General features: G+C 51.8%; 2 protein-coding genes across 4 annotated transcripts in view; both read right to left on the bottom strand.

Annotated features, from left to right (window-relative positions):
- Positions 1-11,290, bottom strand: part of CUL9 (cullin 9) — a 37,333-nt gene extending 26,043 nt beyond the window's left edge. For 2 of the 3 annotated variants that reach the window (XM_069564531.2, XM_069564532.2), the window contains exons 1-8: positions 11,194-11,288; positions 8,849-9,481; positions 8,143-8,297; positions 7,297-7,809; positions 6,662-6,797; positions 6,318-6,511; positions 3,633-4,038; positions 3,018-3,210 (exon numbers count right to left, since the gene is read on the bottom strand). In XM_069564531.2, coding sequence (XP_069420632.1) covers positions 3,018-3,210; positions 3,633-4,038; positions 6,318-6,511; positions 6,662-6,797; positions 7,297-7,809; positions 8,143-8,297; positions 8,849-9,443 — 2,192 coding nt within the window. In that variant the 5' untranslated portion in view covers positions 9,444-9,481; positions 11,194-11,288. Of the gene's footprint in view, positions 1-3,017; positions 3,211-3,632; positions 4,039-6,317; positions 6,512-6,661; positions 6,798-7,296; positions 7,810-8,142; positions 8,298-8,848; positions 9,482-11,193 lie in introns of all 3 variants that reach the window. The other variant, XR_011251474.2, reaches the window with a different exon arrangement.
- Positions 11,291-11,874: 584 nt separating this feature from the next.
- On the bottom strand, positions 11,875-22,446 carry SRF (serum response factor). Its single transcript, XM_069564720.1, has 7 exons — positions 20,156-22,446; positions 18,146-18,412; positions 16,838-17,099; positions 16,153-16,272; positions 14,923-15,114; positions 14,506-14,582; positions 11,875-14,280 (listed from the first exon to the last, which is right to left on the bottom strand). Exons 1-7 carry the CDS (start codon positions 20,669-20,671, stop codon positions 14,185-14,187), a joined length of 1,530 nt encoding a protein of 509 aa, XP_069420821.1. The 5' UTR covers positions 20,672-22,446; the 3' UTR covers positions 11,875-14,184.
- Between the last annotated feature and the right edge of the window lie 5,254 nt (positions 22,447-27,700).

The following is a 27,700-nucleotide window of genomic DNA, read 5'->3' as shown; positions in this document are numbered from 1 at the left end:
GCTCCTGCTGGCCAGAGACAAAAGCCTGCACAGCAATGAAGACCCAGCACAGCCAAAATAAACAAATAAAATGCCCTTACCAAGAGAAAAATGTTTCAACTGGTCTACAAAAGATCTTAAAGAAAAAAATGACAAGCCGACAAGTGCATAAGAGTACGGTAGCCTGCAGGGTACTCTTGCCCTCAGCCTTATGCTGACAAAGACTCTGTACTGAAATATTTTTGTTTCTATTATGAATAAGCTATTTCATTATTGCTGCACACCAGATGATGCATCCCAATGTAAAATATAACTAAAATCATGAGGGAAAAAAAAACTCGACAGATTTAGGCACAGAAAGAGAAAATAAAATAGGCAAGAATAGTCAAGGACTGGTTGGAAAGAAATAACTGTAGACTTCCCTACTACTTATCAAAATAAAAACTTATAATAATTAAAACTCTGGAAATACAGGGTAGCCAAACAGATGAACAGATGAGAAGAGCGGTAAGGGCAGCATCTCAGACAGTAAGGACTGCAAGGACCATGTAAAACGTGAGGCAGAGACATGTGGCTATCCATCTGAGAAAAGGAAGGCTGGAGCTCGCTTCACTCCACTTGCAAAAATAGACTGCAAACAGATTTTAAAATATATGTGAAAAGTAAAGTCACAGATATTTTTAGGAAGTATAGGAAATATTTTTATAGTCCCAGAATGGAACAGACCCTCTTTAAACCTAGGAACCATTAAAAAAATGTTGAGAAAGATAGCTGCATGAAAATCTAAAAGGTCAACATAATAAAAGATACTAGCCACCAATTTAAGACCCTGGGCACTTAAGCTACAGAAAGGGTCAGGTGAAAACGCAGATCTGAAGGGAAGGAAGCGGTGCCTGCAGAATCCCTGGGTTACAGTGAGTGTCTCAAGAGGAAAAAAGCTGGACTAACATTTTTCTCCCTTGGACAGAGATGGTGAAGTTGGTCTGGGAACTAGGAAGGAATGGAGGACAAAAAGACAAATCGTGAGAAATAACGCAAACAAAAGTACTGAGAAGGTTCTGTGTTTATTCCTGCCTTTTGTGTTGGACAACAGGATTTGTTCTGGGGTTTCAAGGCCTGGAGGTGCAGGGATCCTGGGGCCCACAGAGCCATAACCCCACCAAGTTCCGACGGGGACCAGCGGCCAGAGCTCTAATGGTCCCTCCCCATGTAGAGCTGCTTTCTGTCTTCTCCCATGGGCCTTACGATGACTACAATGTGAACCAAACGTATTTTAAATATATATCCCCCTCTCTGGAGCCCTGATTTACTGTAAACAAGTTAATATACAGAGGTGATGCACATGAATAAACAAAGAAATACGTAAGGATGTTTACTAAAATGTTAACAGTGACTATCCCTGCATAGAGGCTTTTCAGATGATCGTTATTCTCATAACTTTCATTTTCTTATAGGGATCATATATATTATTTTATATTCAGAAAATAAATATGATTATAGAAGAGACAATATTTGGAACAGCAATAATGAATTAATATCCAGAATGTCTGCAAATCAATAGAAAAAGACAAAGACCCAATAAGAAAATGGGCAAAGGATAAAAATATTTATAGCAGAATACAAGAAGCGCATGCAAATATGCCTATCTTCTCAAGAAATTAAAGACAAAAAGGTACCAATCACTTTAAAATGTTGTCAACCTGATAGATTTTTGAAAATGATAATAGCTAGTGCTAGCAGATGTGAAGAAAAATAGATCCCTTAGAACACTGTATGTGAGAGAACAGACGTGTAGTTGCCAAATGGGGGAGGAGGGTGGGAGAGGGATGGACAGGGAGTTTGGGAGTAGCAGCTGCAAGCTATTATATATAGGATGGTTAAACAACAGAGTCCTACTGTATAGCACAGGGAACCATATTCAGTATCCTCAAATAAAAGATAATGGGAAAGAACATGAAAAAGAATATACAAACGAGTCACTATGCTGTACAGCAGAAATTCACATAACATTGTAAATCAACTATATGCTTCAAGAAAGTAAAATTTTACAAACTCAGGCTACATTTGATTTTGAGTATAATCATATTGCAGAGTCCAAGGCAGCAGTGAGAACGAGGCAGCACCACGCGGACGGACATACCGCATGCAGACACACTGCGTGCAGGCAGACAGCTGCAGAAACAGACAGAGTGTGATCACATATACTAAAACTCAAATGCACAAAATACACTAGCAAATGTAAGCCTCTAGAAGGTCTGAAGGATACGTGCTTGGATGTGTGACCACAGCAGTAAAAAGGGACTTTGACTTTTCATTCTCTGGATCTTTTAAAAAAGGAACACAATGGTGTACTATTTGTAACTAACAAGTATTTTTTAAAAATTTTAGGGGACTTCCCCGGTGGTCCAGTGGTTAAGAATTTGCCTTGCAATGCAGGGGACGTGGGTTCGACCCCTGGTCGGAGAACTAAGATCCCACACGCCAAGGGGCTTTAAGCCTGCAAACCACAACTAGAGAGTCCATGCCCCGCACATGAAAGATCCTGCATGATGCAACGAAGACCCTGCGCGACACAACTGAGATCTGATGTGGCCAAATTAATTCATTAATTATTTCTTAATTTAATAGGAAGAAAGTAGAGAGGGAGGAAAAAAAAAATACTCAAAAGCCAAAAGGATCTCGATTTGAATCCTGATTCTACTACCTGTCATACTGGGCGAGTTACTTAAATTCTCTAAGCCTCAGTCCCCGATCCACACGGTGGATAAGAATAGCATCAGGTTTTCCTCTGCAGATGGGAGGATTTAAAGAGAGAATGCTTATAAAACTTTAAGCACAAGGGCCTGGCACAGAACAAGTGCTCCCAGAATATTAACCATCATACAGTCCACCTTCCTGCTCAGTTACGCCTCAAGCTGGCCCTTCTTTCCCCCAGCCTTTCTAACTCTTGATCTCCTAGCTCCTTCCCTCCCTACCACTATCCTCCCCCAGCTGACAGCTTACACCGTAACCCCCACTTCCCTGCCCAGGGTTCTAACCTCAGGAATCTGTCAGGATGGACCAGAGGGTGGTCTCGCTCTGTGACTTCCTCCACAGCCTGGGAGAGAGCGCAGAGCGCTGAGAGCTGCAGGCTGGTGTCCACGCTGGAGATCTGCACAGTGGCCACAACCGCTGCCACGTACTGGTCCAGGGAGCTGCGTGGCCCAGGACCCCGCAAGGCTCTAATCATTTCTGAAAGTTGTGAGGGAAAGGCGGCGGCTTAAAAAAAAAAAACTGCGGCATCTTCACCTTGGAACCCTCTAACGGTCAAGCCCAATTATCCTACTGACATTTGAACACCCTGTTCACTACTGTAGCTTGCATCCAGAACGTTCCCAACTCTGTGTGAGGGATTTAATAGTCAGGCAATGAAGATGACGATACTCTAGAAAACGGACCCTCCTTTTCCAGGGACACTGAAGGAAGGCAGCAGTGACAGACTGTACATAATCAAGGTCCAAGGAAGGAAAATGGATGCAAGCTCCCAACGCACCTTCTCACTCAGAAGTGATCTCGTGCCACAGCGTGCCCTCCCCACTGACCACCCACTTCTCTGGGGGGCACCCAGGACTTGCTCCCACCTCTCTGCCCTCCCCTCCCAGCACCTGACTCACCACTGGCTGCCTCCTTCATCCCGGAGGGGAGAGCCATCCCCTCAGTCACCAGAAGCTGGTTGAACAGCTGTGAATCGCTCTGTGCCATGGGCGGCTCGGTTTTTCCCTTGACCGGCTCCGCCTCTGCCTTGGGGGGCTCAGCCTTCACTTTGGGGGACTCAGTTTCCTCCTCTGAGAAGGTGGCCTCTGACTTCGACTCCTCTTCAGGATCTGGGGTACTGGAGTGATTTTGTGAAGATGACGAGCCACTCAGAGCGTCGGGCTGCAGCCTGTACTTGGTGTAGATCTGGGAGTTGAGCAGGTCGCTGAGGGTGCTGCCCTCAAACCGATCCCTGAGAACCTGTAGTAGACTCTCTGCCATGGTCACAGGCACAGAGATTTCACCCAGGGCCTTCTTACCCAGGCTCTGCCAACAGAAACGCATGTACTTCAGGAAGGAGCAGACACCAAGGGCCTGGGGACAGTAACAGGAGGTGGGCCACCTCCCACTGGGGCCTTGCACACTTCCTGCCTCCTAGACCCTCCCAGCTTCTGCCTTATCCCCAGGGAAGGATTCCTCAGCTCTCTAACCTCTAAGTTCTCTAACCTCACTCCACCCTCCCCTAGGCAGTTCAGTTCAGTTCAGTCACTCAGTCATGCCGACTCTTTGCGACCCCATGAATCGCAGCACGCCAGGCCTCCCTGTCCATCACCAACTCCCAGAGTTCACTCAGATTCACGTCCATCGAGTCAGTGATGCTATCCAGCCATCTCATCCTCTGTCGTCCCCTTCTCCTCCTGCCCCTAATCCCTCCCAGCATCAGAGTCTTCTCCAATGAGTCAACTCTTCGCATGAGGTGGCCAAAGTACTGGAGTTTCAGCTTTAGCATCATTCCCTCCAAAGAAATCCCAGGGCTGATCTCCTTCAGAATGGACTGGCTGGATCTCCTTGCAGTCCAAGGGACTCTCAAGACTCTTCTCCAACACCACAGTTCAAAAACATCAATTCTTCGGTGCTCAGCCTTCTTCACAGTCCAACTCTCACATCCATACATGACCACAGGAAAAACCATAGCCTTGACTAGACAGACCTTAGTCGGCAACATAATGTCTCTGCTTTTGAATATACTATCTAGGTTGGTCATAACTTTTCTTCCAAAGAGTAAGTGTCTTTTAATTTCATGGCTGCAGTCACCATCTGCAGTGATTTTGGAGCCCCCCAAAATAAAGTCTGACACTGTTTCCACTATTTCCCCATCTATTTCCCATAAAGTGATGGGACCAGATGCCATGATCTTCGTTTTCTGAATGTTCAGCTTTAAGCCAACTTTTTCACTCTCCACTTTCACTTTCATCAAGAGGCTTTTTAGTTCCTCTTCACTTTCTGCCATAAGGGTGGTGTCATCTGCATTATCTGAGGTTATTGATATTTCTCCCGGCAATCTTGATTCCAGCCTGTGTTTCTTCCAGTCCAGCGTTTCTCATGATGTACTCTGCATAGAAGTTAAATAAGCAGGGTGACAATATACAGCCTTGATGTACTCCTTTTCCTATTTGGAACCAGTCTGTTGTTCCATGTCCAGTTCTAACTGTTGCTTCCTGACCTGCATACACATTTCTCAAGAGGCAGGTCAGGTGGTCTGGTATTCCCATCTCTCTCAGAATTTTCCACAGTTGATTGTGATCCACACAGTCAAAGGCTTTGGCATAGTCAATAAAGCAGAAATAGATGTTTTTCTGGAACTCTTGCTTTTTCCATGATCCAGCGGATGTTGGCAATTTGATCTCTGGTTCCTCTGCCTTATCTAAAACCAGCTTGAACATCTGGAAGTTCACGGTTCACGTATTGCTGAAGCCTGGCTTGGAGAATTTTGAGCATTACTTTACTAACGTGTGAGATGAGTGCAATTGTGCGGTAGTTTGAGCATTCTTTGGCACTGCCTTTCTTTGGGATTGGAATGAAAACTGACCTTTTCCAGTCCTGTGGCCACTGCTGAGTTTTCCAAATGTGCTGGCATATTGAGTGCAGCACTTTCACAGCATCATCTTTCAGGATTTGAAATAGCTCAACTGGAATGCCATCACCTCCACTAGCTTTGTTCGTAGTGATGCTTTCTAAGGCCCACTTGACTTCACATTCCAGGATGTCTGGCTCTAGGTGAGTGATCACACCATCGTGATTATCCGGGTCGTGAAGATCTTTTTTGTACAGTTCTTCTGTGTATTCTGGCCACCTCTTCTTAATATCTTCTGCTTCTGTTAGGTCCATACCATTTCTGTCCTTTATCAGGCCCATCTTTGCATGAAATGTTCCCTTGGTATCTCTAATTTTCTTGTACAGATCTCTAGTCTTTCCCACTCTGTTCTTTTCCTCTATTTCTTTGCACTGATCATTGAAGAAGGCTTTCTTCTCTCTTCTTGCTATTCTTTGGAATTCTGCATTCAGATGCTTATATCTTTCCTTTTCTCCTTTGCTTTTCACTTCTCTTCTTTTCACAGCTATTTGTAAGGCCTCCCCAGACAGCCATTTTGCTTTTTTGCATTTCTTTTCCATGGGGATGGTCTTGATCCCTGTCTCCTGTACAATGTCACGAACCTCAGTCCATAGTTCATCAGGCACTCTGTCTATCAGATCTAGGCCCTTTCAGAATCCCAACTCTAACCCCACCCCAAACCCCCGCCCCAGGCATTTCCCATCTGTAATACCTCATCCAGGTTCTCCCGAAGACTCTGGTAAATTGACTGCTGCTCACATATGTCCAACTTCCTGATGAAGAAGAGCAGCTCCCACCACTCAGCCTGGGTCAGGTAGCCCAGTCTCTCGTTCTTCTGAGGCTCGGGCTGGAGGTATGGCAAAGAGTAGAGCCCGTCCACCGGCTTCCAGTCCCAGGAGGGGAGTGCTGGGGAGACAGGCACCGGGGGCCTCAGCCTCCGCCAGGGGACTGAACGGGTTTCTGAACGTCTGGGGCAGCTCCTGGTCCTGAGAGGGCTGCATGCCGCCTGTTCCTCCTCTGTTCAGACACCGTGTCCTCGTCCCCTCCCTGGCTCACCTGTGCCCGGCACAGCAGCCCCCGCCCCCTCCTCCGCAGCCGCTGAAGCCGTGTCCTCGGCAGTCTCCTCGGGACACAGGATCTCCAGCATGTGCCAGTGCACCCAGTAGGTGCGGCCCGTTGACCTCCAGAAGACCTGGTGCGGAGGAAGGGAGGCAGAAGATGAGAGAGGGCTCAGCCCTGAGAACCCCAAGCTGCGCAAGCTGGAGAGGACGGCCAGATCCAGACTCAGGGCGTGGAGCCCTCGGGGGCACACCAGCTAGGCCTGGGAAACCTCTAGCACACAAGGCCCCCTTCCCCGACCAAGGCATGCCCCACTTCTCCTCTCCTCCTAACCTGGAAGGCCTCTGCTCTCACGCTCCCTCTGAGCCCACTCCACTGCTGCGGGTGGGGATATCTGGATGTATCAGTTCTGCCTCCCAGTTAAGGGAGTTTCTCTTTGACTTCACAGCCTACCGACTCCTGCCAGATTCTCCCAGCCCTCCAACAGCCCCCTGTCTCTCACTGATCCTCTTGAAAACATTCCAGTTCTCTGGGGGTTTTCTCCCTGGGTGGCCTGCCAGAGCCCCCAGCGTGAAGCGTGAAGCCCCAGTGATGCCCCACGCAGACAGACCCCCAGCGGTGGCCCTGCTCACCTGCACAGGGGGCACGCCATTGTTGCTCTGTCGGAACTCGCCCTCATCGCCCGCGCTGATCTCCTCGTAGTCATCCAGCATCCGTACTCGCATGCCCGGCTGCAGGGTCTGCTGCACGTACTCACCGTAGCCACTAAGGCTGGAGAATTCAGCGCGCTGGCGGAAGGCCCGCCCTTGCCTCCTTGGGGTCGCAACAATGGTGGGGAGTAAAAGGCTGGGGCCTGAAATGCTGGGCTGAAAGATGGACCGGGTCGGCCGGGGTGGCAACGTGCCCTGTTGGCTGAGGTTCTGGGCCCAGCCCATGCTCCGCACCAGCTCCGAGATAAGGTTGCCCACAGCCATACTGAACTCCAGCTCCCGCTGCCCCCGGCTCTTCTCTCGGCCCAAATCCTCCCTCGAGGTTGGGGAGCCTTGATCTCCGGCCCCCTGCTCTGGACTGTTATTCAGCTGATCCAGCAGGGAAGTGACACACAGGTAGCGTTTCACCAGGGAGAAGAGCAGTTTTCCTGGGATCTGGAGGACACAGTCCATGGTGTAACTTCCTCTTCTCCCAGCTCCCGCCCCTCTCCTTTCCCTTGACATCAGCCTCTTCAGCAAAAGATAAAGGCCTCATCCCCACACCTGCAGTTCCCAAAGTGTGGCTGACATAAGAAACACCCAAGGAATGCCTTAAAACACAGACTCTTGGGTTCTCATCTCAGAGATGCTGAGCGGGGAGGATAGTATGAACCTTCATTTTAGTAGGTTCCCCAGGCGGCCCTGGCGCTGGTGCAGTCCTGAACCACATTTTCAGAAATCATGCCCTGGCCCTTGTACACAGCCTTTCCCCCACAGCTGCAAGGGTACCTGAGGCAGGTGAATGCCCTCAAAGGCCATGCAATGCTCCTCGGAAGACGTGGTTTCTGCGAACAGTTCCAGCAAAGTATAGCGGCTGTCAAAATCCATGTGCTGCTCGATGCCATCTTGTTGACTCAGCGACAGAAGGACGTGAGCCCGACTCCCTGTAATGCACACCGGATCCGGATCTTCTCCTCAATCCCCACTACACCTCTCCACATCGCCTGTCCCCAAACTGTCTATCCTAGACCCCAGAGGTTTTCAAACTTGTGGCTGAGACTCCCAGGAAGAGATACATTTCACATAGTCACCTGACATGAAGGTACACTATGTGAAACTGAAACATACACTTCATACTACAAGACTTACACTAAGCGCTCTGAGCTGATGCTTAACATTTAAAAAAAATGCTGGTTATAACCCATGAAAGTGATTTCACAACCAACTAACAAATCTCCAACCAGAACACACAAACTTATTCCCGTTTCTTCTCTGCCTCTGCCCTGAGAACAGACAGCTAAATCAGGTGCTATCATTCTATCCTGTTTCTGCACCTGTGATGGCTTATTAATCTACATTTTCCCTTTGCAATGAAATTGATGTCTACCAAATACTAGGTGCTCTTCCAGAGCTGGGAAACCCCTCCTCTTCCTGTTCTTACTCCTGTGGCCCCATCCTCTCCAGGGGCTCCCTTCTTCCCATGGCTGTCTCTCACCAGCATCGTGGGCTGCCAGGGCCTGCAGCATCTTGCCGGCACTCCGACGGATCTGAGGCTCAGGGTTGCACAGCATGTGCATGAGTAGGTCCAGGGCGCCCGTCTCCCTGAAGACCCCGGTGAGGGGCCCGATGCTGGCATAGGCGCTGAGCACGTGGATGGTGTGGAGCACAGCGGCTGTGAGGCTCGAGGTCCCACCTTCTGCTAGTTGCCGGGCAGCCCTGCGCACCAGTGCTCGCACATCTGCCTCCATCTCTCCCATGGCCACGTCATCCAGACTGCCTGGGTCTCGGGGAAAGCTTGCTGAACCCCCAGCTGTCTCGTGCTGAGGTCCCTTAGATAACGCCCGCTCCCCTAACAGCATGGGGCAGCTAGCATAGACCTCGGGGGCTGACAGCCACATGAGGATGTGCTCTGTCTTGCCCTCCTCCACACCCGCTCTGCCCACTTCCCCACACTTCAGGACACTCCATCGGATCAGGTATTCAGGATGCCCATCCTGTCCAGGCCGCTGTCGAAGAAGCTCTTCAGGATATGCCTGCAGCCGGGGCCCCAAGGGCACCATGAGGTCCCCAGTGCGCCGTTCTCCCACCATCCTGACTTCCTGGGACACACAGGAGAGAGACAGAAGCACTGTGGGAAAGAGAAAAACCTACGTGAAGGGGGTGGAAACTTGAGGTGCAGACAGGGTGAGGGGTGACTGGTAGGCTGCATGGAATTTGGAGGCCAAAGAGAAAAGGACAAGGATAGGATGGAATAAATAACCTAAACACACTCTGGGATTTGTAACAAGGAGAACAGAGTGAAAAACAGTGATAGAAGGAAATGAAAAGGTTTCCAAAATGGAAGAAATTACAAGAAAGCAAGATAAGAAAAAGAGCTGATGGTTAATCAGGACAATTTGGGCAGAACAGGAGGGTGGCTGAGGGGTACAGATCAGGACTTAGAAGGATGACATGGGTGAGCAGGTGGGACAGTAGCCTGTGAGATAGTGGGGTCAGAACAAGTCAGGAAAGTCAGGATGGGGAAGGGGCAAGACAGGGAGCATAAATGACAGATTAAAGCAGGAATGTGGGTATAAAGGGGTGGGTCATGGCAGATATTAAGAAGAGAGACTAAAGGAGGCAGATGACCAGATGACAAAAAGGTATGAGAACATTGGGAAAGGGAGAGGGGACTAGGGATCCAAATAAAATTATGGGAGGAAAAAAACCAAGTCCCACCCTGCCCTTATGCTGTATGTATGGTAAGGATCTAAGTTAAGTAGATCTAGATGGAGGTAATAATCATGGAGTTGAAGGGTAGGGAATGAGGTCAGGAGACAGTAGAGGTATTAAGAGAGGCAATACAGTACAGATTCAGATAAATGGGACTCTGAATTCTGGCTCCTTCACTTCTTATATGCATACTTTTGGACAAGTCAATCTCTAAGCCTCAGTTTTCTCCTCTGCAAGATAATAATATTTAAACCCAATTTACAAAATTGTCATAAACACTTACTAAGATCACATCTATAAAGCATTCAGAACAGCCTCTATCATACAGCCAGAGTGCTCAGTAAACAGAATCTAATACTACTATTCTTAGCGAGGGAGAAGGTAGGAGCCGTCCCCAGGTAAGTAGAACGCTAATGTGTCAGAATAAGATTATAAGTAGGTGTCAGAATAAGATTATAAGTAGGTGCGGAGTGACGGCTATGTTAGTGATCAGGGAAAGATATGAAGCAGTGTGGGGGCAACAGGGAATGGTGAGGATAAGAACGGACAGCAAACCCAAATGAAGAAATGGTGATCAGAGCAGGGGTCATGTTGGGGTACAGGGATAGAGGATGAGAGTAGAAGAAAGGCGTGCAGAGGAGGGGAAAGACGGATGTGGCTCTCGAAGGGGGTAGGGGTCCGGATAGCATGCGGGGGATTGGAGGGAGGGCAAGACAGGCAGGTAACCAAGTGATGTGCGATGGACAACTGATGAGCGGGATGAAGTAACACAATCGGAAAAGCCTAAATGGGGGGAGAGGAAGGGCTGGAGAACAGGAGCAATGAACTGAGATGCGGAGGCGAGGTCTTGGTTGCGGGGATGAGACAGCAGGTAGGCGTAGGTGGCAAGTCAGGCCCGAGCTTGCAAGCCAGCAAGGGCGGCGCGGGAGGCCCGCACCGCCGCGAGAACGGGCTTGGGGGGCGGAAGAGGTGGGGGGGGGGGGCGCGGTCGGAGGAGGCTGACCGGACCGACTGGACCAAGCGAATCTCGGCAAGACCTGGCTCCTGTCGTCAGCGCCACGGAGAGTGGGCAAGGAACCGGGGAAGGGACGGGGCAGGGGCGGGGAGGACGCAGAGCTCTCCTCTCACCTCCCACCTCCCGGCTCCCGGCTCGGCCCTCGCTGGGGCCCGGCGCCGGTCCCGCAGTGCTGGCCCCGCCTCCTCCGCGGCTCCCTTCCGGGTCACGCCGCCAGTGCGCGCACGGCCGGGCGGCTACGGGTCCTACCGCGGCCCACAGCCGAGCGCGGCGGCGGCACCGTGCGCCAGCGGAGCATGCGTGCTACTCGCGTCTGGGGGCGCGCTGCCCGCGGAGCTTCGGGGTCGTGGTAGCGAGGCCCGTTTTTCCGCAGGCGTAGGCCGCCCTTTCCGTTCCAATATCGGCTTTGAAGCCCTCCTTGCCCTTTCCTGGGTCTGCCTTCTTCGTCTCCCACCGAAACGCACACTCCCATCCTAGGGCTGTCCTCTTAGTTTGCTTTAGGTCACGTGGCCGTGAGTTTCCCATACCCGAGGCTTTGGATTGGTTGCGTTCTTTTCCCTAATAGTAAAATTGCTTCTCTCCGTGTTGACTAAGTACCTAGCACAGCTGGGGCTGACGATAAAGGCCCCTAACCATCACCCCTGATGTGTTCCTTAAGTCAAATCAGTAGAGTTCAACAGCCCAAAGCACCCCTTTGCGTTTCATTCAACAAGAACGTGCTTGTTTCTCAGCACGTTTGTGTTCATACCTCCCACCCTCCAATACGGTAAAACAAAGGCAAAGACCCCACAGTCTGTGCACAAAAATGATACATTTATTGAAAGAGTATTTTTTTCTTAATACAAAAGAAAGCTCTGTACATAGGACTGTGACCATGTCCACTATTCCTGGGTCAGCATCCCAGGGGAAGTAGAAACCACTAACATACACACCCCACATTCGCACACACACATTCACTCGGGCACACGCGCACACACACATACACACCCCAGAGCCACCAAGGAAGGGAAACACCAAGGGTCGCTGCATGTAAAAATGCCACCTCATCCTTGACGCACGCATGTTCTCCCAAGGCCACGCTCACACAACACACATTATAAGCACTTTGCCTGATTCACTCACTGGGTCTGTCTTTTGTGGGAAGGAGAGGAGGAATTCATCAAGGTCTCCTCCCCAGCGTGAGGGAGAGGGGAGTGAGTGAGTGATGGTGGAGTGAAAACAAAGAGTAGAGAAAAGGGGCTGGGCAGTTGCAGACCTGAGTCCCAAGCTCCCCCACTCTCTGACCCCTGATTTGCCATGCCCCAATCCATAAGCCACCCATAAGTCCCCTGCTATCTTCTGGAGAAAGCCAGAAAGATGGCTTCCATCTTGGCACCCCAAACTGGGGCAAGACAGCAAAGGGGGTTAGAGGTCCGGAGGTTCTCAAACATGTCGGCAAATCGTCCCCATGATAATTAGGCTGTATGTATAAACTTCCCCCACCCCTTCACCTAATCACAGAAGCAGGCTTGTTTCTACTCAAGGCAGACCTAAGGGGTTAATAAAACTCCACCCACCCCCCCACTGCCCTGTTCTGAAAAAGCTCCCTCTCTGATACAGGTGGTGAAGGTAGGCTCTGACACAGGGTAAAAGACCCTCTGCCATGTTGGCCCACCCTCAAGATCTACCCCAAAGGGGGCAGAGGGGGTGGGGCACGGCCCCTGTACAAATTACATAAATACTGAGGTTACACTTAGAAAAATAAAGTCATTTTCTTCAAGGCTTTTTGTCTTAATTTTAAAAAGTTACAGTAGCTGCTCACTCCCTGGGAGAGCTGCCATTTCTGGCTCCCCTAACCCCACACTCAGCCCAAGAGCTGCTCCCATTTCTTCTGCCCCCCAATCCTGCCTCTCGCCCCCTCCCAGACCCCACCCTGCTCACTGCAACTTGCGCCCCAGGCAGCTGCAGGCCTGGGGGCGCGCAAGGCTGCAATGCCCATGCATGTGGCACAAATGAAGTCAGTTGCCTCTGACACCCTCCCACCCCCCACCCACATTTGGTCTCCCTCTTCCCTCTCCCTAGCAACAGCTCTGAAGGGCAAAAAGAGGCCCAGAGCTGTGGGTCACCCTCCCCACCCCGTTGGGGCATGGCCTGAGGGCCCCTCCCCCGGTTTTCTCCTGGAAACAACCCAGGACCGGGCAATCTCCCCCCCGACACTGGCGAGCCCCAAGCTCATGGGGTGGCTCTGTCCCCAGAGGCCCAGCCAGTTCCGGGGAGCCTCAGGGCTCCCCAGGGAAGGGGAGCTTGGGCAGGGAGGGGGACGAGAAAAACGCCATAAAAAAAAGTTAAATATTTTAAAAATATATATTTATAGATTTGTTTTCACTTCGTCTCCTCAAATAAAAAGTTCAAAATCAACTTTAAGTAAAGCAGCTGGGAGGAGAGGGGGGAAGACAGGGGAACACGGGTGGTTCCCTCCAAGCCAGCAGCCCCTGGAGTTCCGAAGGGAGCGGCAGGGCAGGGCAGGTCGCCCTGGGAATCTGCTGTGCTGGAGCACAGGCCCCGCTGCTCAGGAGCTGTAGGGGCCACAGACCCGGCTTGAGGGAAGAAGCCCCATCTCCCCAGCTGGCTCCCTGAGGGGCAGGGGGCAGGCTCTTTTGACCCAGCCTGTGGCAAACACAGTGCTGATGTGGGGTCAGCAAGGAGACTGGGGAGAGGGCAACCCCCCCACCCCGGCACCGGCTGCTTCCTCAGGGGGACACAGTGCCTAGTCCCACAGAGAACTGTGTGTGTGATGGTGGTGGGGGGCACGGTCCCATCGGGTAAGCTAATACTCATGGAAAACATGGAGCCAAGCTGGCAAGGGGAGTCTGAGGAGGGAGGGCAGCCCCACTGGCAACAGAAATGGGAGGCGGAGCTAGAGGGGGGGGGTCGGGAGGCCGGGGTGGAGGGCAGGCTGGCCCATTTCTTTGGCTGGAGTGAGAGGGCTCAGTCCTGTGGCTGCCCACGCTCCTCCCCGCCTCCCTCCTGCGGCCCATCAACATGTGTGTAAAGAAAACGTGAAAAGGCAACAATAAATAAGTGGTGCCGTCCCTTGGGCCATCTGTCCAGGGCGGCAGGGCGGATCAGTCACTCTTGGTGCTGTGGGCGGCATCCAGGTTCACCACCTGTAATTCGGTGAGGTTGCTGCTGCTCCCGGCCTGCTGCCCTATCACAGCCATCTGAAGGGAAGGGGGTATGTAAGGAGGAGGTGGGGGTCTGGAACTGACTGGCCAGCTCAGGCTGCCCCCTGCCTGCCTGCCCACCTGCCCACCACCCAGGCCTGACCAGGAAAATGGACAGGCCTCCCGGCTAAGGATCTTGGCTTGGACCACCTAGTAATGAAATCCCCCAAGTCAAGATAAAGAAGAGGCTGGCTGGCTGGAATGGAAGGTGCCCTCACCTACCTGGTGAAGCTGAACTGCAGAAACGGGGATCTGCACTGTCCCAGATGGTGCTGTGAGGAACACCTGGGGGACGCCACCTGCATGAGATAACCACAGGAGAGACTCAAATCACTTGCTCAAGAGAAACTTCCAGATTTTGGAGGTGTGATGATAAGTGCACAAGTTGACTGGGTGAGTCTCAGATGTAAATGCCCAAGGGTGAGTGCCCAAATGTGTCAAGTGTGCATGTGAGTGTGGGTGTTCGAGTGCATGTGGAAGCATCTGTGTGTGTATACATATAGGTATGTGTGTGAGCATCTGGTTTGGGTATGTGTGTGTGCATATGAGTTGAGGGGAGGCATGTGAGTGTGTGTGTGCGTGTCTGTGTGTGTGAGGGAGGAAATGGTCCTCCTTTCTGCAGCCCTGCCCCTGACTCACCTTGCTCCTGGACCTGGCTGTGGGACACCTGCATGGTGGATGGCGCCTGGGAGAAGGCATTGAGCACAGTGAGGCTGCCATCAGCCAGGCCCGAGGTGGGCGCATACATCACCGCATGGGGGCTGGGGTACATCATGTGGCCGCCCACAGTTGTGGGCACAGATGACGTCATGATGGTGGCAGGCAACGTCACTGGCAAACACAGACACACGTCAGGGAGGTTGGCACTGGTGCTGACTGAGAGCTCCCATCCCATCCCCAGGAACTCCAGGCCTCCAGAGCCCTCCTGCCATTTCCCAGGTCGAAACCTAGACAAAGCTCCTTCCTCTGTTCCCTGTCATCGACTGAGAAAAGCCTTATTTTTTTCTTGAACACAACCACACCAACCTTTCAATGTATCCTATCACAGCGTTCTATTCGATTATCTATCTGCTTTGTTCCAAGACCCCAAGGCCCTGGGAAAAACAAAGATTACAATGACTGACCCAAGCCAAGGAGACTCAGATCCTCTTCTCTGAGAGAGAGGCTCCACCCCATTTCACATCTATTCTTACTCCTCCTCCCTCTTCCTCAACATGCAGCTGATAACCAGCTTTAAAACAAGCACTTCTCCAATGTTGATGTGCGTACAATAACCGGGGGATCTTGTTAAAAGTGCAGATTCTGATTCAGTAGGTTTGGGGTGAGGCTTGAGAGTCTGCATTTCTATCAAGCTCCCAGGTGATGCTGGTCCTCCTTCCACAGACCAAACTTTGTGTAACAGGGTTGTGATTAACAAGAACTTCAAAGCAATTTTATTTTGGAAGTGTCTGATCATTTCTAAAATGACTAGAGACATGGAGGGGACTTATGATTACTCAAAAGCTAGGATATCCTCCCACAAGGAGACAACTGCTCTGTAAATCCTTCCTGGCAGTTGAGCAAATGTGTGTCTATAGGAAAGGAACTTCTTTCAGGGCCTCAGGCTTTTCACCTGAGTGAGAAGAAGAGTGGCCTCAATGGTCCCCAATTTCTTCCTGAAATCCACAGCCCCACTGCAGGGCAGGATTCAAAACTAGCCATCCTCACCTGCCTTTCTCATAAGGATTAAGGAAAAGGTTAACCCAAAAGCCTCAGTCTCCACATTAAGAAATTTGCTGACCTTAGTTACAGGATGGATAATCCTGGGCACCTGCTGCTAGGTCTCATGAATGAGGCAGGGCAGGGAGGTGACAGAGTTTCAAGCAATACCTGTCCCGCTGGAGGAGGTCTGCGTGAGGTCTGTGCTGCTGTCGCGAGAGGGAGACGCTTGCTGTGGGGCCTGGTGCACCTGAATGGCCTGCACTGGGACCTGCTGGGCCACTGCCCCACCTAGAAGACACAGAGACTTACTCGTGCTCTGTCCTACCCACCACCACCACCACCACCTTCACCAAGCTCCCTCAAACACCCCCAGGCCCAGGGGCTGCCATTCTATCCCCAACTCCCATCACTATCCTTCCTGAGAGCCAAAGAGGCCCCTGAGGTCCAGAATCTTATCTCCAGGGGCTTCCATACTCTGTTCTTGCCCTTCCCTCTTTCCCCTGCCCCAGACCCTGCCTCTACACTCTCTGGTTGACACAGGAGCAGGCACCCATCCATCAAGGACACAATCTGCCTTCCAGTCAAGGCAGGGAAGTGGTAGAATGTCTCCTGTCCCTGTGGCAGTAGGGGCACAGGGCTGGGCTTGCTAGGCAAGGCCAGAGTATATGGTGGAAATTTACTGACAAGGACAGTTCAAGTCCCAAGGGGGAGGGGCATGCCTACCAATGGGACATAAGAGGCTTCTCTCAGGCTCTGGCCCCTGTCCTTCCTCCTTCTGAGTAAGAAAAGACATTCTCCTTGCACCAGCCCTAAACCCACTCTTAGAATGCTCAGTTTGCCCCTTGCGACTCACCGGGCATAAGGGTGAAGCTGGTAGGCAGCTGCATGAGGCCTCCAGAAGAAACGGGGCCGCTGCCTGTACTCTTCAGCACAGTCCCGTTGGCACTGCTGACAGCACTGGGGCTGACGCTAGCAGACACTGGTGCCAGGTAGTTGGTGATGGGAAAGGAGGGGCCACTGCTGACTTGCATGGTGGTAGAGGTGCTGGGTGCTGTCTGGATGGTGGAGGTGGTACCCGGCAGGTTGGTGACGGTAAACGCCGGCTTCAGTGTATCCTACACACCCAGAGTAAAGATGGAGTGGTGAGCCTCCCCCAGATCCTGCTTCTGAGATAGATTTCTCAGTTTTTCAGGGAACTTAGGGTTTGAGAGCGGTCTTGAGGGGTCTGGCAATGAAGCACCAAAGACTTCATACATTCAACAAAATGTCCTGGGAATAAACTAACCCTACCACTAAAATATTGAGGAGTTTAGAACGCGGACTCTCCCCTCAGGAAACCTTTGTTCTTAGAAGAAGAAGGAGAAAGCCACGAGCTGAGAACCAAGCCCAGAGAACTGAGCGGGGCTCAGATCCTGGAGGTGGGTCAGCGCCGGACGTTGGCTAAGCAGTGGAGCTCGAAGCCTCTGATTGGCGGAGGCGTTGCTAAGGCAAACAGTGCCGCTTCCTCCGATTGGCCAGTTCGTGAAGGGCCACCCGGAAGGTGGAGCTCCCGAGAGCAGTAAGAGGAGGAAGCCCCGCCCTCTCTCCTTACCGGGGAAAAGGAAGGGGGAGGCGTAACCAGGGCCGGCATCCCTAACAGTCGAGTGAATACACTCCCTAACGTGCGCAGGCCCGGACATCCTGAAGAGGCAGGCGGCTGGCTAGTAAGGTAGTCTCCAGCGTAGCCAATCAGCCGGCCTGCTGACAGTGCTGGCTTCCCAGGACCCTGGAACCCATAAGTGCTCCCTTCCTATTCCTGGGCGACCCAGTCAGCCAGGAGGGCAGGGCTAAACAACGCCCCCGCCCCCAGCAGGGAGACAGCTGGCGGGAGGAATGCAAGAGCCCTGCCAGGCAGGCGGGCTGCAGGCGGGAGGCCGGCGTGGAGCCGGAGCCGGCCTTATATGGGCACGGAGGCCGCCCGCTTATCTAGGGGGCCGGCCTCCTGTCAGGATAGCAAGGATGGACACCTGTACCCTAAGATGTGGGGCACTAACCCGGCTCCACTCCACATCAGTAGGCACCTATCCACCTGTCCAGGCTAAGGGAGAAAGACCCCTTCTTCCCCTCTCTGCTGGCCAGGTCCCTCCCCTTCCTTCCCCTCAGACAGGAGACCCAAACACACCTTGGTCTCCCCACTGCTGTCGGACTCCGACACCTGGTAGGTGAGGTCTGTCTCTTCAAAGCCGGTGGCACTCATTCTCTGGTCTGTGGTGGGGTCTGAGCGGGGTGGAGAGTCTGGCGAGTTGAGGCAGGTCTGAATCAGTGCCTTGCCAGTCTCACTGGTGATCATGGGCTGCAGTTTGCGGGTGGCAAAGGTATACACATGGCCTGTCTCACTGGCCACCAGCAACAGCACCTGTGTCCCTGTCAGCGTGGACAGCTCATAGGCCTGGGGGTAGGGGGGAGGAGATGGGTAGAACAGCAAAATGTTTAATCGCTACCTTCCTTGGCTAGCAGGAAAGAGGGAAGTACACAGTGATCTCAAGCTCCCACTTCCATAATGACCTTCCTCTCCAGTGACTCTAAGGGGGTCCTGTCTGAAGGATATCTGAAGGTTAGCTGAAGAGTAGAAAAACCCCATGCCCCTCCTTTGAGGAACAGCCCCACTGACCAGCAGATACCCCAAGCAAAGTCACAGCTCCCAGTGACAGAGCATATAACCTCAGCAGACACAGAGTGGCCCAGGGAGCTGCTCCTCACTACAGCTTGGTGCCAGAGCCTCACGAAGAGATGGCTCCCACCACCTCATCACCATCACAGGGACCAGGATGAAGTCGCTACTACACTGAGTGTCACATAGATGTCAGGGATAAGGAGCCACCTAAACTCCAAATGTCCCATATTTCTTTCCAGAAACTGCACAGGCACTAACCTGTTGCCATTTTGTCCTGCTCTATAGAACTCTGCTCCCCCTTTTCACTTTCTTTGTCTTGATGAAACAGTGTCTGGAGTGATGGGAGATGGCAGCTAGATTAGCAACTACTACCCTACCATAATACCGACTCGATGGACATGAGTTTGAGCAAGCTCCGGGAGTTGGTGATGGGACAGGGAAGCCTGGTGTGCTTCAGTCCATGGGGTCACAAAGAGTCAGACATTAACTGAGCGATTGAATTGACCCTGCCATAAAGCCAGGAAGGGGCCTTCAAGGATGGCCCCATAGGTGGCATCCTCACTCCCAATAAAGTTCCACAACCCACTGGAAGCAGCCTTGGTTTCTATATGGGATGGATATAAACACCGGCCAATGTTTCCAGAGTTCAAGCTTCTTGTTTCCCAGTTACTCTGCTTCCATTCCTTCCCATATCTCCTATAGGCCAAAGATGACTCCTTTCCTCATTCTTTTCACTGGATAATCAGCTAGAAGAGGAGGCATTGCTAGGTACCTCTGCAAACCTTCTCTCCAAACTCCGTGCACCGATTTTTCCCTAGGGCTGGAAATCCCACTTATCCCAAGGGCAAATGGTTCTGAGGCCTGTCCTGCAGGGAGTGTGCCGGCTTCCAGTAGATGCATGAAGACCCATGGCCATCGCAGGACTTGGTTTCTGATGCTCAGGGTAGCATCCGTTTTCCTGCCCTGCTCCCTTAACTGGGGCTCTTGAGCCCCATTCGGTCATCAGCCCTGCCCGTCCTTCCAACCAACACCACTCTAGCGATGCCCACCTTCCTCCCACACATGTTCGCTCATTGTTGTTACACAGATCTAGCCTCCTCGCCCCCACACCTTCTTATCTGTTCCCTGCTTTTCCGGCGCCTTTCCCGGAACACCAGAGAGCACTGGACCTACTGACCCCCCGGCCTCATTCAGCACCTCCCCGGGAGCCCTGCAGCCTCCCATCACCACTCTTCACTCCTCGGCTCTGCAAGGGCCGGGTTCCTCTCACGCGCCGGTCACTCCCATCTCGGCGCCTTTCCTCTTTTCCGGACATTCGCGGCATCTCCCCTCTCCCCACATTTCCCTGGCGGCCCCTCCCCTTTCACCCTCCCGGGGCAACAGTCAACCCCTCCCACACACCTCCTGCGGACTCGCCGCCTCTCACCTCCGCCTCAGCTCTGCCTTCCTCCCGGGCTCCCCTTGCGCGTCCCCACCCTCCTGGGCTCCCGCTGGCCGGCCAGCCTCCCAGCCCGGTACCTTCTTCATGATGCCCGTCTTCCTCTTGCTGAAGGTCGTGTAGCGCCGCAGCTTGTTGTCGATGAACTCCATCTTGATCTTCACGCGGCCCCGAGTCTTCTTACCCGGCTTGGCCCCGCTCACCGCTCCGCTCACCGGCCCGTAGCCCCCCGTGGCCGCCGCCGCCGCCTCGGGCCCACCGACCACCACACCGAGCTCCATCTCGCTCAGGCTCCGCTTCAGGCCGCGCCGCTCGGCGCCCAGCTCCTCCTCTTCGCCCGACTCCGAGTCACCCTCGCTGCCGCTGTAGAGGGCCCCCGCGGTGGGCGCCGGGGTGGTTGTCGCTGCTGCTGCAGCCTCCCGCTCAAGGCGGCCCGGCCCAAGCCCCGCGCCGTTCCCGGGGACCCGGCCCCCGTTAGCCCCTCGAGTCCCGCCGCCTCCACCGCCCGGCCGCCCCGTCGGCGTCCGGTTCAGGCTGCCCCCCAGGGCTGAGCCCCGGCCCAGCGCCGCCGCGGCCCCAGCTTGGCTCGGTAACATGGCGCTCAATGCAGGAGGGCGGACGGGCAGTCAGCGAGGAATCGGAGCCGCCGCCGCCGCCGCCATCGGCTTCCCGGCTCAACCCGGTGCTCCCGCTGCTGCTAATATCGCTATCGCTGCCGCCGCTACCGCTGCGAACCCGGGGCCCCTGCACGCCCGGGCCGACCTGGGCCCTCACTTTCCTGCCCCTGTGGCCCGGGTTGCCCCAGGCCGCGCGGAGCGCCCCCTGTCCGTACGCTAGGGCGGCGCGCCCGGCGGCCGTCAGCGTCCCCCGGGGGGCAGGGGCTGCCGGCCGCGGCCGAGACGGCGGGTGGAGGGGGCCGGGACCACGCGCTGGCGGCGAGGGATCCCCCGACCCTTCCCCCCATATAAAGAGATACAATGTTTCCTTTTATGGCGAGGCCGCTCCTTATATGGTGAGCCCCTGCACCCCCGCCCCATTGGTCCGCGGTTCCGGCACCTCCGCTCCCCATTGGCCCACAGGGGGCGCTTATTTGCATAGACATACCGAACTCGCTGCTGTCATCCCGCGTCAGACGGCGACTCCAAAAGGGGAGGAGCCGACGCCTCTTAAAGGAACAGGAGAGGAGGTACGACTCCGCCCCCCTGGCCAGAGAATGGTAGAGAGAGTTGGGAGGAACCTGCAGAAAGCCTGGAAGAGCACTGGAGCGCAGTCTTGCGGAGGATAGGAAGCCGCACTGGGAACTCGGCGCTGCAAGGGCTGGAAGCCAACTCTGGAATAGTCCCTGAGTGGATTGTGCGGATTGCAGTAAATTATATGCAGCCCAAATTCCCAGGGAGTACAGGGATTAGAGCACTTCCCCAAGCCTTCCTGAGGGAGTCAACGTTACTGGCCGAGCAGAGGGGGCTTGGGTCCCCGCTGTCCAGACTTGTTGCGCCGCGCGGCCTCTCGGCTCCACCAATTCCCCTCCCCCCAACCACTTCCTTTCCCTTTCCCTCTCTTTTCAAGGCGACGACACTTTCCCACCAGGACGGCTCCCTTGTCCTCATTCATCATTCTCTATACTGGTTGCGGGGGGCGGGGATCTTTGGCATACGTACATCTGGAAAAGACCCGGGGAGACAGTCGGCCTCCCGGTCGCCAATGGGGGCAGGGAGGAGAGATGAAGATCTGTGAAGACTTCCAGCTGCGGCTGGACTGGGGGAGGGGGTGGTCCCAGGGATAAAGCCCACCCCCAGTCAGTGCAGAGGCCTGGGAAAAAGTGTAGCAGAGCAGAAAGTTTAAGCAAGCAAGTGCACACACGCGCGCCACACACACACACTCACTCCCACCCTTCTCTTAAAAACCAAGTAAAGCCCATAGAAGGGGCGGGGGGCCAGTTCGACTGGAGTGGTGCAAAACCCAGGTTTACAGTCTGGGTCTGGTTCTTAGCTACAAGGCAGTGAAAGTAGCTTGAACTTCACTATTACAGAAATTATTAAAATCTGGAAGCTGCCTCTTCCTAGCCCTGCGCCTGGAAACAAGTGTTTGACCTCTCCAAACTCCACATGACTTCACTGTTGGTACTCATCCCTTGAAGTTCTTAATAAAGATTAGGTGAGATACAGATTAAAGTGCAGTGGTGGTCCAAGTGGTGAGGTAATCACCTTATGTTTAAGGGGATGGGAGAGAGTGATGATTCCCACTTTAAATTACTGTAAAGATTAAATAAAGTAGTCGGTGGTGAATCCAGTGGTAGTGATAGGTATATTTAGTATACTGCAATTTAGTATACTGCAACATGTAAATTATTATTAATTTAATGGGTCTCACAAAAAAAGAGTAAATATTACAGTGTAAAACTTCTCTTTGTATTATTTTTAGTTTGAACAATATAAAGTTGCCATTTTATAGGTCGAGGGTGGGATACTGTCAATTTCATACGGTTCAATGTGTGTGTACTAGATAACAATGTCAACTGCATATCTTACTGTCAACTGCAATCCAAGACTGAAAAATACTGAAATTAAGTATGTTCAAGATTTGTGAGATATCATGTGTATATATGCATATATACATGCACAAATATAACTCAAAACACGGCTTTTTCATCAAACCCCTAAATACAGGAATTAAGAGCCCTCCTCATCCCCCTTTCCTAATAGTTTTTTAAGTTTTTCCCCTCCTCTTTTCCTAATTTACTCCACACAACAGGTAGTTAAACATATGGAATGTGTAAGCTCAAGAGGAAGAACAGGTCAAATAGATAAATAGGTTCCAGACGGGTTTCAAGGGCCACAGATGGTTGCTTGGGGTCTGTCTGAACCTCACAGTCTTACCACAGCCGTCGAGATCTAAATACTTTTCTCTTTGAGATGCCTAGTTTAGACACATAAAGGGTGGGCAGCCCACTCAGCAGAGAACCACAGCTGTCTGCCACATCCACAGGGAAGGGGGTCCACAATGAGCATACTCGGCTTCCCTTCCCAGAGGTTTATGCTATCCCATTTCACCCATCCCCTGTGTCAGTGGTACCACCAGTATTAGTGCCACAGCTCCTCTGCCAGCTTGCCATGGCTTCATCTTCATGACCCTTTGTAACCAGGGCTGGGGGGGACAAGGGGAAGGAGGAGGGTAGACCACCCATACTCCATTATTGCAGGTTCAGGAAACAAAACTGCTGATTGTTGGATAAAGTTAAAGTGAAAACTGGTTCAGGGACCTTCCTGGTGGTCCAGTGGCCAAGATGCCACGCTCCCCGTGCAGGGGGCCTGGGTTTGATCCCTGGTCAGGGAACTAGACACCACCTGCTGCAAAGAAGATCGAATATCCTGCCTACTGCAACTGAGAACTGGTGCAGCCAAATTTAAAAAAGGCAAACACAGTGATTAAAACAAACAAAAAAAGGTTCATAGGTGTGTATTATTTCGACCATAGAATATTTTCAAATCAGGGTATTTGAAAATCTGAATATACAGCCTTTCCCAAAAAATTGGAATTTTTAGCACCCCTGGACCTACGTGACCACAAGAACACAAAAGGCTGGAGGGCAGCTGAACGGTGGCCATAGAAGAGGCGTTTGCTCTCAGGTTCCCCACAGACTCCGCACAGCCCACTGGACTCAGATAAGTCCCCTTCCTGGCCTCCCTGGAATGTGAGTTTGGTGCCTCTCCGATAAGGCCTCGACCGCAGTATCCCCCTGTCCATCCAGACCATGAAGGACCTCCAGAAGGGCATCAAGATTCCAGCCAGCTCTCCTCATTCTATACCCTTCCCACCTGACCTTTCTTTCTCCCAATTTTTATCACCCAAATAAAATCAGAACAAATTTAAGATTGCTTTTTAAAAATTGCTATCATCAAAAAAAAAAAGAAAGAAAAATTGCTAACTCTCTGAAAATATTTTCATGGAACTTCCCTGGTGGCCCAGTAGCTAAGACTCCGAGCTCCCAACACATGGGGCTCTGGCTTCATCCCTGGTCAGGGAACTAGATTCTACAAGCCACAACTGAGCAACCAAGACCCAGCACAGTCAAATAAGTTTGGGGGAAAAAAACTGTTTTCAGACTTCCCTAGTAGCGCAGTAGATAAGAATCTGCCCGCCAATGCAGGGGACACAGGTTTGATCCCTGGTCTGGGAATATTCCATATATAGTGGAGCAAATAAGCCTGTGCACCGCAGCTGCTGAGCCTGCGCTCCAAAGCCTGCAAGCTGCAATGACTGAAGCCGGTGTGCTCTGGAGCCTGTGCTCTGCAACGAGAGAAGCCACCACAATGAGAAAGACTGCACACTGGAAGGAAGAGCAGCCCTCACTGATGGCAGTTAAAGAAAGCCTGCACAAAGCAACGAAGACCCAGCACAGCCAATAAATAAAACTGTTTGCATTGGGGATTAACCTTTACACAGGGATTCTTAACTTCACATAGAAGAAAGAGGTCTCAATGGCAGTGTTAGTGGGAATGAAAAGGTCATGAGTCAGTGTCCCCAGGAAAAGTCAGGACAGCCACGCTGCACACACTCATTGTGCTTACCACCAGAGTGGGCTTTGGGGACTAGAGGAACGTGTTTTTTGCTTTATACAAATCTGTACCACTTGACTTCTTCCATGATCATATTACTTAAAAAATTTTTTTATTTGGCCGTACCAGGTCTTAGTTGTGGCACTTGGGATCTTTTAGCTGCAGCATGTGGTATCTTTAGTTGCAGCATGCGGGATCTAGTTCCCTGACCAGAGATGGAACCCAGGGCCCCTGCATTGGGAGCAGAGTCTTAGCTACTGGACCACCAGGGAAGTCCCCAGTATTACTTTTATGCAAAAAAAAAAAAAAAAACCACCTTCCCTTAAAACCAAGCAAAGATAGAAACAGAGTAGAGGGAGAATAAATGGATCTTGGTGATGCGCTGCATGGAGAACTCAAAGATGGCTCATGGTGGGTTGAGATTCTAAGGATGACTCCTCTATAAACCATGGTACCAACAATGGAAACACGGAACGTGGCTGGAGGAACAGGTTTGAGAGAGAGGTTAAGTTCAGTTTGGGCCCACGGAAACAGGTAGAGAGAAATGTCCTGTTAGAAAAAAGGGAGTGTGAGTCTAAAGCTTGAGGTAGAGGCTGGAATTGAAGCTAATGCTTTGGGAACTGTCCACACTGGAGGGCCAGTTAAAGCCACATGAGGTAAGAGGAGATTCCTGAGGCTGAGAATGTAGAGAGAGGAAGGCCAAGGACAGAAACCAGGAGAACAGCCATCCCTGAAGCAGGCAGAAGAGGGAAGCCACGACCAGGGCTGTAGAAGGCCTGGTTAGAGAAAGTGTACATGGGGTACCATCACCAAAGGCAAGACAGCAGAGTTCAAAAAGACAGATGTGGGGGCTTCCTGGTGGTCCAGTGGTTAAGAATCCACCATGCAATGCCAGGATGTGGGTTCAATCCCAGGTCGGGCAACTAAGATCCTACGTGCCGTGGGGCAAGTAAGCCCTAGGGTGCCCTATCTCCTGAGCCCGCGCACCACAGCTAGAGAGCCCACACACCACACTGAAAGATCCTGCGTGATATGATGACCCCAAAAAGGCAGACGTAACCAGCTGTGTTAGCGGCTGTAGAGCAGTCAAAGAAAACCAGGTGTTAGAAGAGGCTCAAGTGATGAATGACCTTCTAGAGTACTGCCTTCCTAGAATTTCAACCACAGGAGATAATTTTTAACATTGCAAACTGGGGTGAATTCAATTATTGCACCCACTTTTCACACCTGTGTTGGAATGAGATATCTACATCCTTTCTGGTGCTGGTGTTGGGTTTTGACTTGTGATTTGCTTTAGCTGGTAAAATGTTAATACACTTACACTTTTAAATGTGCTAGCATGGGACCTCTCCAGGGGTCCAGTGGTTGGAATCTGCCTGCCAATGTAGGGGACCAAAGTTTGATCCCTGGTCCGGGAAGATTCCACATGTCTTGGAGCAACTAAGCCCAGGCACCACACTACTTAGCCCATGCTCTGCAAACAAGAGAAGCCACCACCGCGAGGCCCATGCACCACCACTAGAGAGCAGTCCCCACCCGACACAACTAGAGAAAGCCTGAGCACTGCTACGAAGACCCAGCACAGCCATACGTAAGTAAATAATGTGCTGGCATGACCTGACGGGACTTCTTGTGCCCCTGCTCCTGCATGAGAGCATGGCATGGGGCCAGGAGAGGACACCCAAGCCAGACCTACAAGCTGGTACGAAGCCTGGGTGAACGAAGCAAAGTCCAGTCAAGATCAACCAAACCTCACCAACTTGCAGACGTGAGTGAGGAAAACATTATTCGTGTGAGATGTGGATTTTTTATGCAGAAGCACCACTGTAATAACTAAGACATTAGTTAACACCCCCAAACACATACCAAATACAACACACAACATTTGTAAAACAATACTTACCCATAAGGTATACAAGGTACTCTGACAGTTTTTATTACATTTCTTTTTTTTTTTTTTTTAAATGCTGGGTGCAACCCACAGTTTGAAAAACACTGTTCTAGATAAATTGCTGTGGATTTTTTCACTACAACACATGAGGATGTACCACACTGTATATTCACAAGAGTGGCTCACTTATCAGTTGGATGACCTCATGGAAACTACCTTGCCTCCCAAATGTGTGAACAGGGGACAATAATATCTGGCTAACAGAGTGGTCGAACAAATTCAATATGAGATCATGCATATTAAATGCTTAGCAAAGTGACTGGTACAAAACAAGTATTTAATAAATATTACCTATTCTCTTTAAAAAATACTTTATTTATTTATTCTGACGTGCCAGGTCTTAGTTGTAGCATGTAGGATCTAAATCCCTGACCAGGGAGCGAACCTACATTGGGAGTGTGGAATCTTAGCCACTGGACCACCAGGGAAGTCCCAGCTGTTCATTACTGAAAAATCTGAAGAACAGCAGGAACCAGAACAATTCCAGAAGTCAGGACTCATTTCTTGTGGATGGGAAACCATGCTGAAGTTCCAACCTGGGAGAGGGTGGCTGATGATGCGAGAGGTCTGGGCAATGAAGAGCCGGGAATCAAACCAGCTGAGGCTGAAAGCCCTGGAGCAGTGAGGCATTAAGCGCATCCTTGCTCAGTCCTGTCTTGTTCACTACCTTCCTAAAGTCTTGAAGGGACTCAGAGACCTGAAGGCATCATTAACTCCTCCTATCCCACCCTCACTAGTCCCCTCCTCACACGTCTTCACTTACCACCTGAATGTGAGTACGTGGCCGGCCAGCAGAGAATAATTAGTTGGCATCAGAGAGCCGCACAGGATCAGAGAAACGAGATGACCTCGCCTCCTCTGAGCCCACATTCTCAACTGCTCCTTGAGAGAATTGGTGGTTGAGTGGTTAAAGACTCCACGTTTTCACTGCCATAGCCTGGGTTCAATTCTTTGACTAGTAATTAAGATCCAAAAGCTGAGTAGCACGACCAAGAAAAAAAAAAGTTTCCAACTGCTCCACAAACCAGAGACCAGAGCCAGTGTCTTCCAGGTGTCCCTGCCCTGGCACCCCCACGCCAGGCTCCGAGAAGACACACGGCTCCTTCTGATGTGCAAGG

Source organism: Ovis canadensis, chromosome 20, assembly GCF_042477335.2.
Source record: "Ovis canadensis isolate MfBH-ARS-UI-01 breed Bighorn chromosome 20, ARS-UI_OviCan_v2, whole genome shotgun sequence".
Classification (NCBI taxonomy): domain Eukaryota; kingdom Metazoa; phylum Chordata; class Mammalia; order Artiodactyla; family Bovidae; genus Ovis; species Ovis canadensis.
The sequence above is the reverse complement of the archived record's forward strand: the minus strand, read 5'-3'. Positions and strand labels throughout refer to the sequence as shown.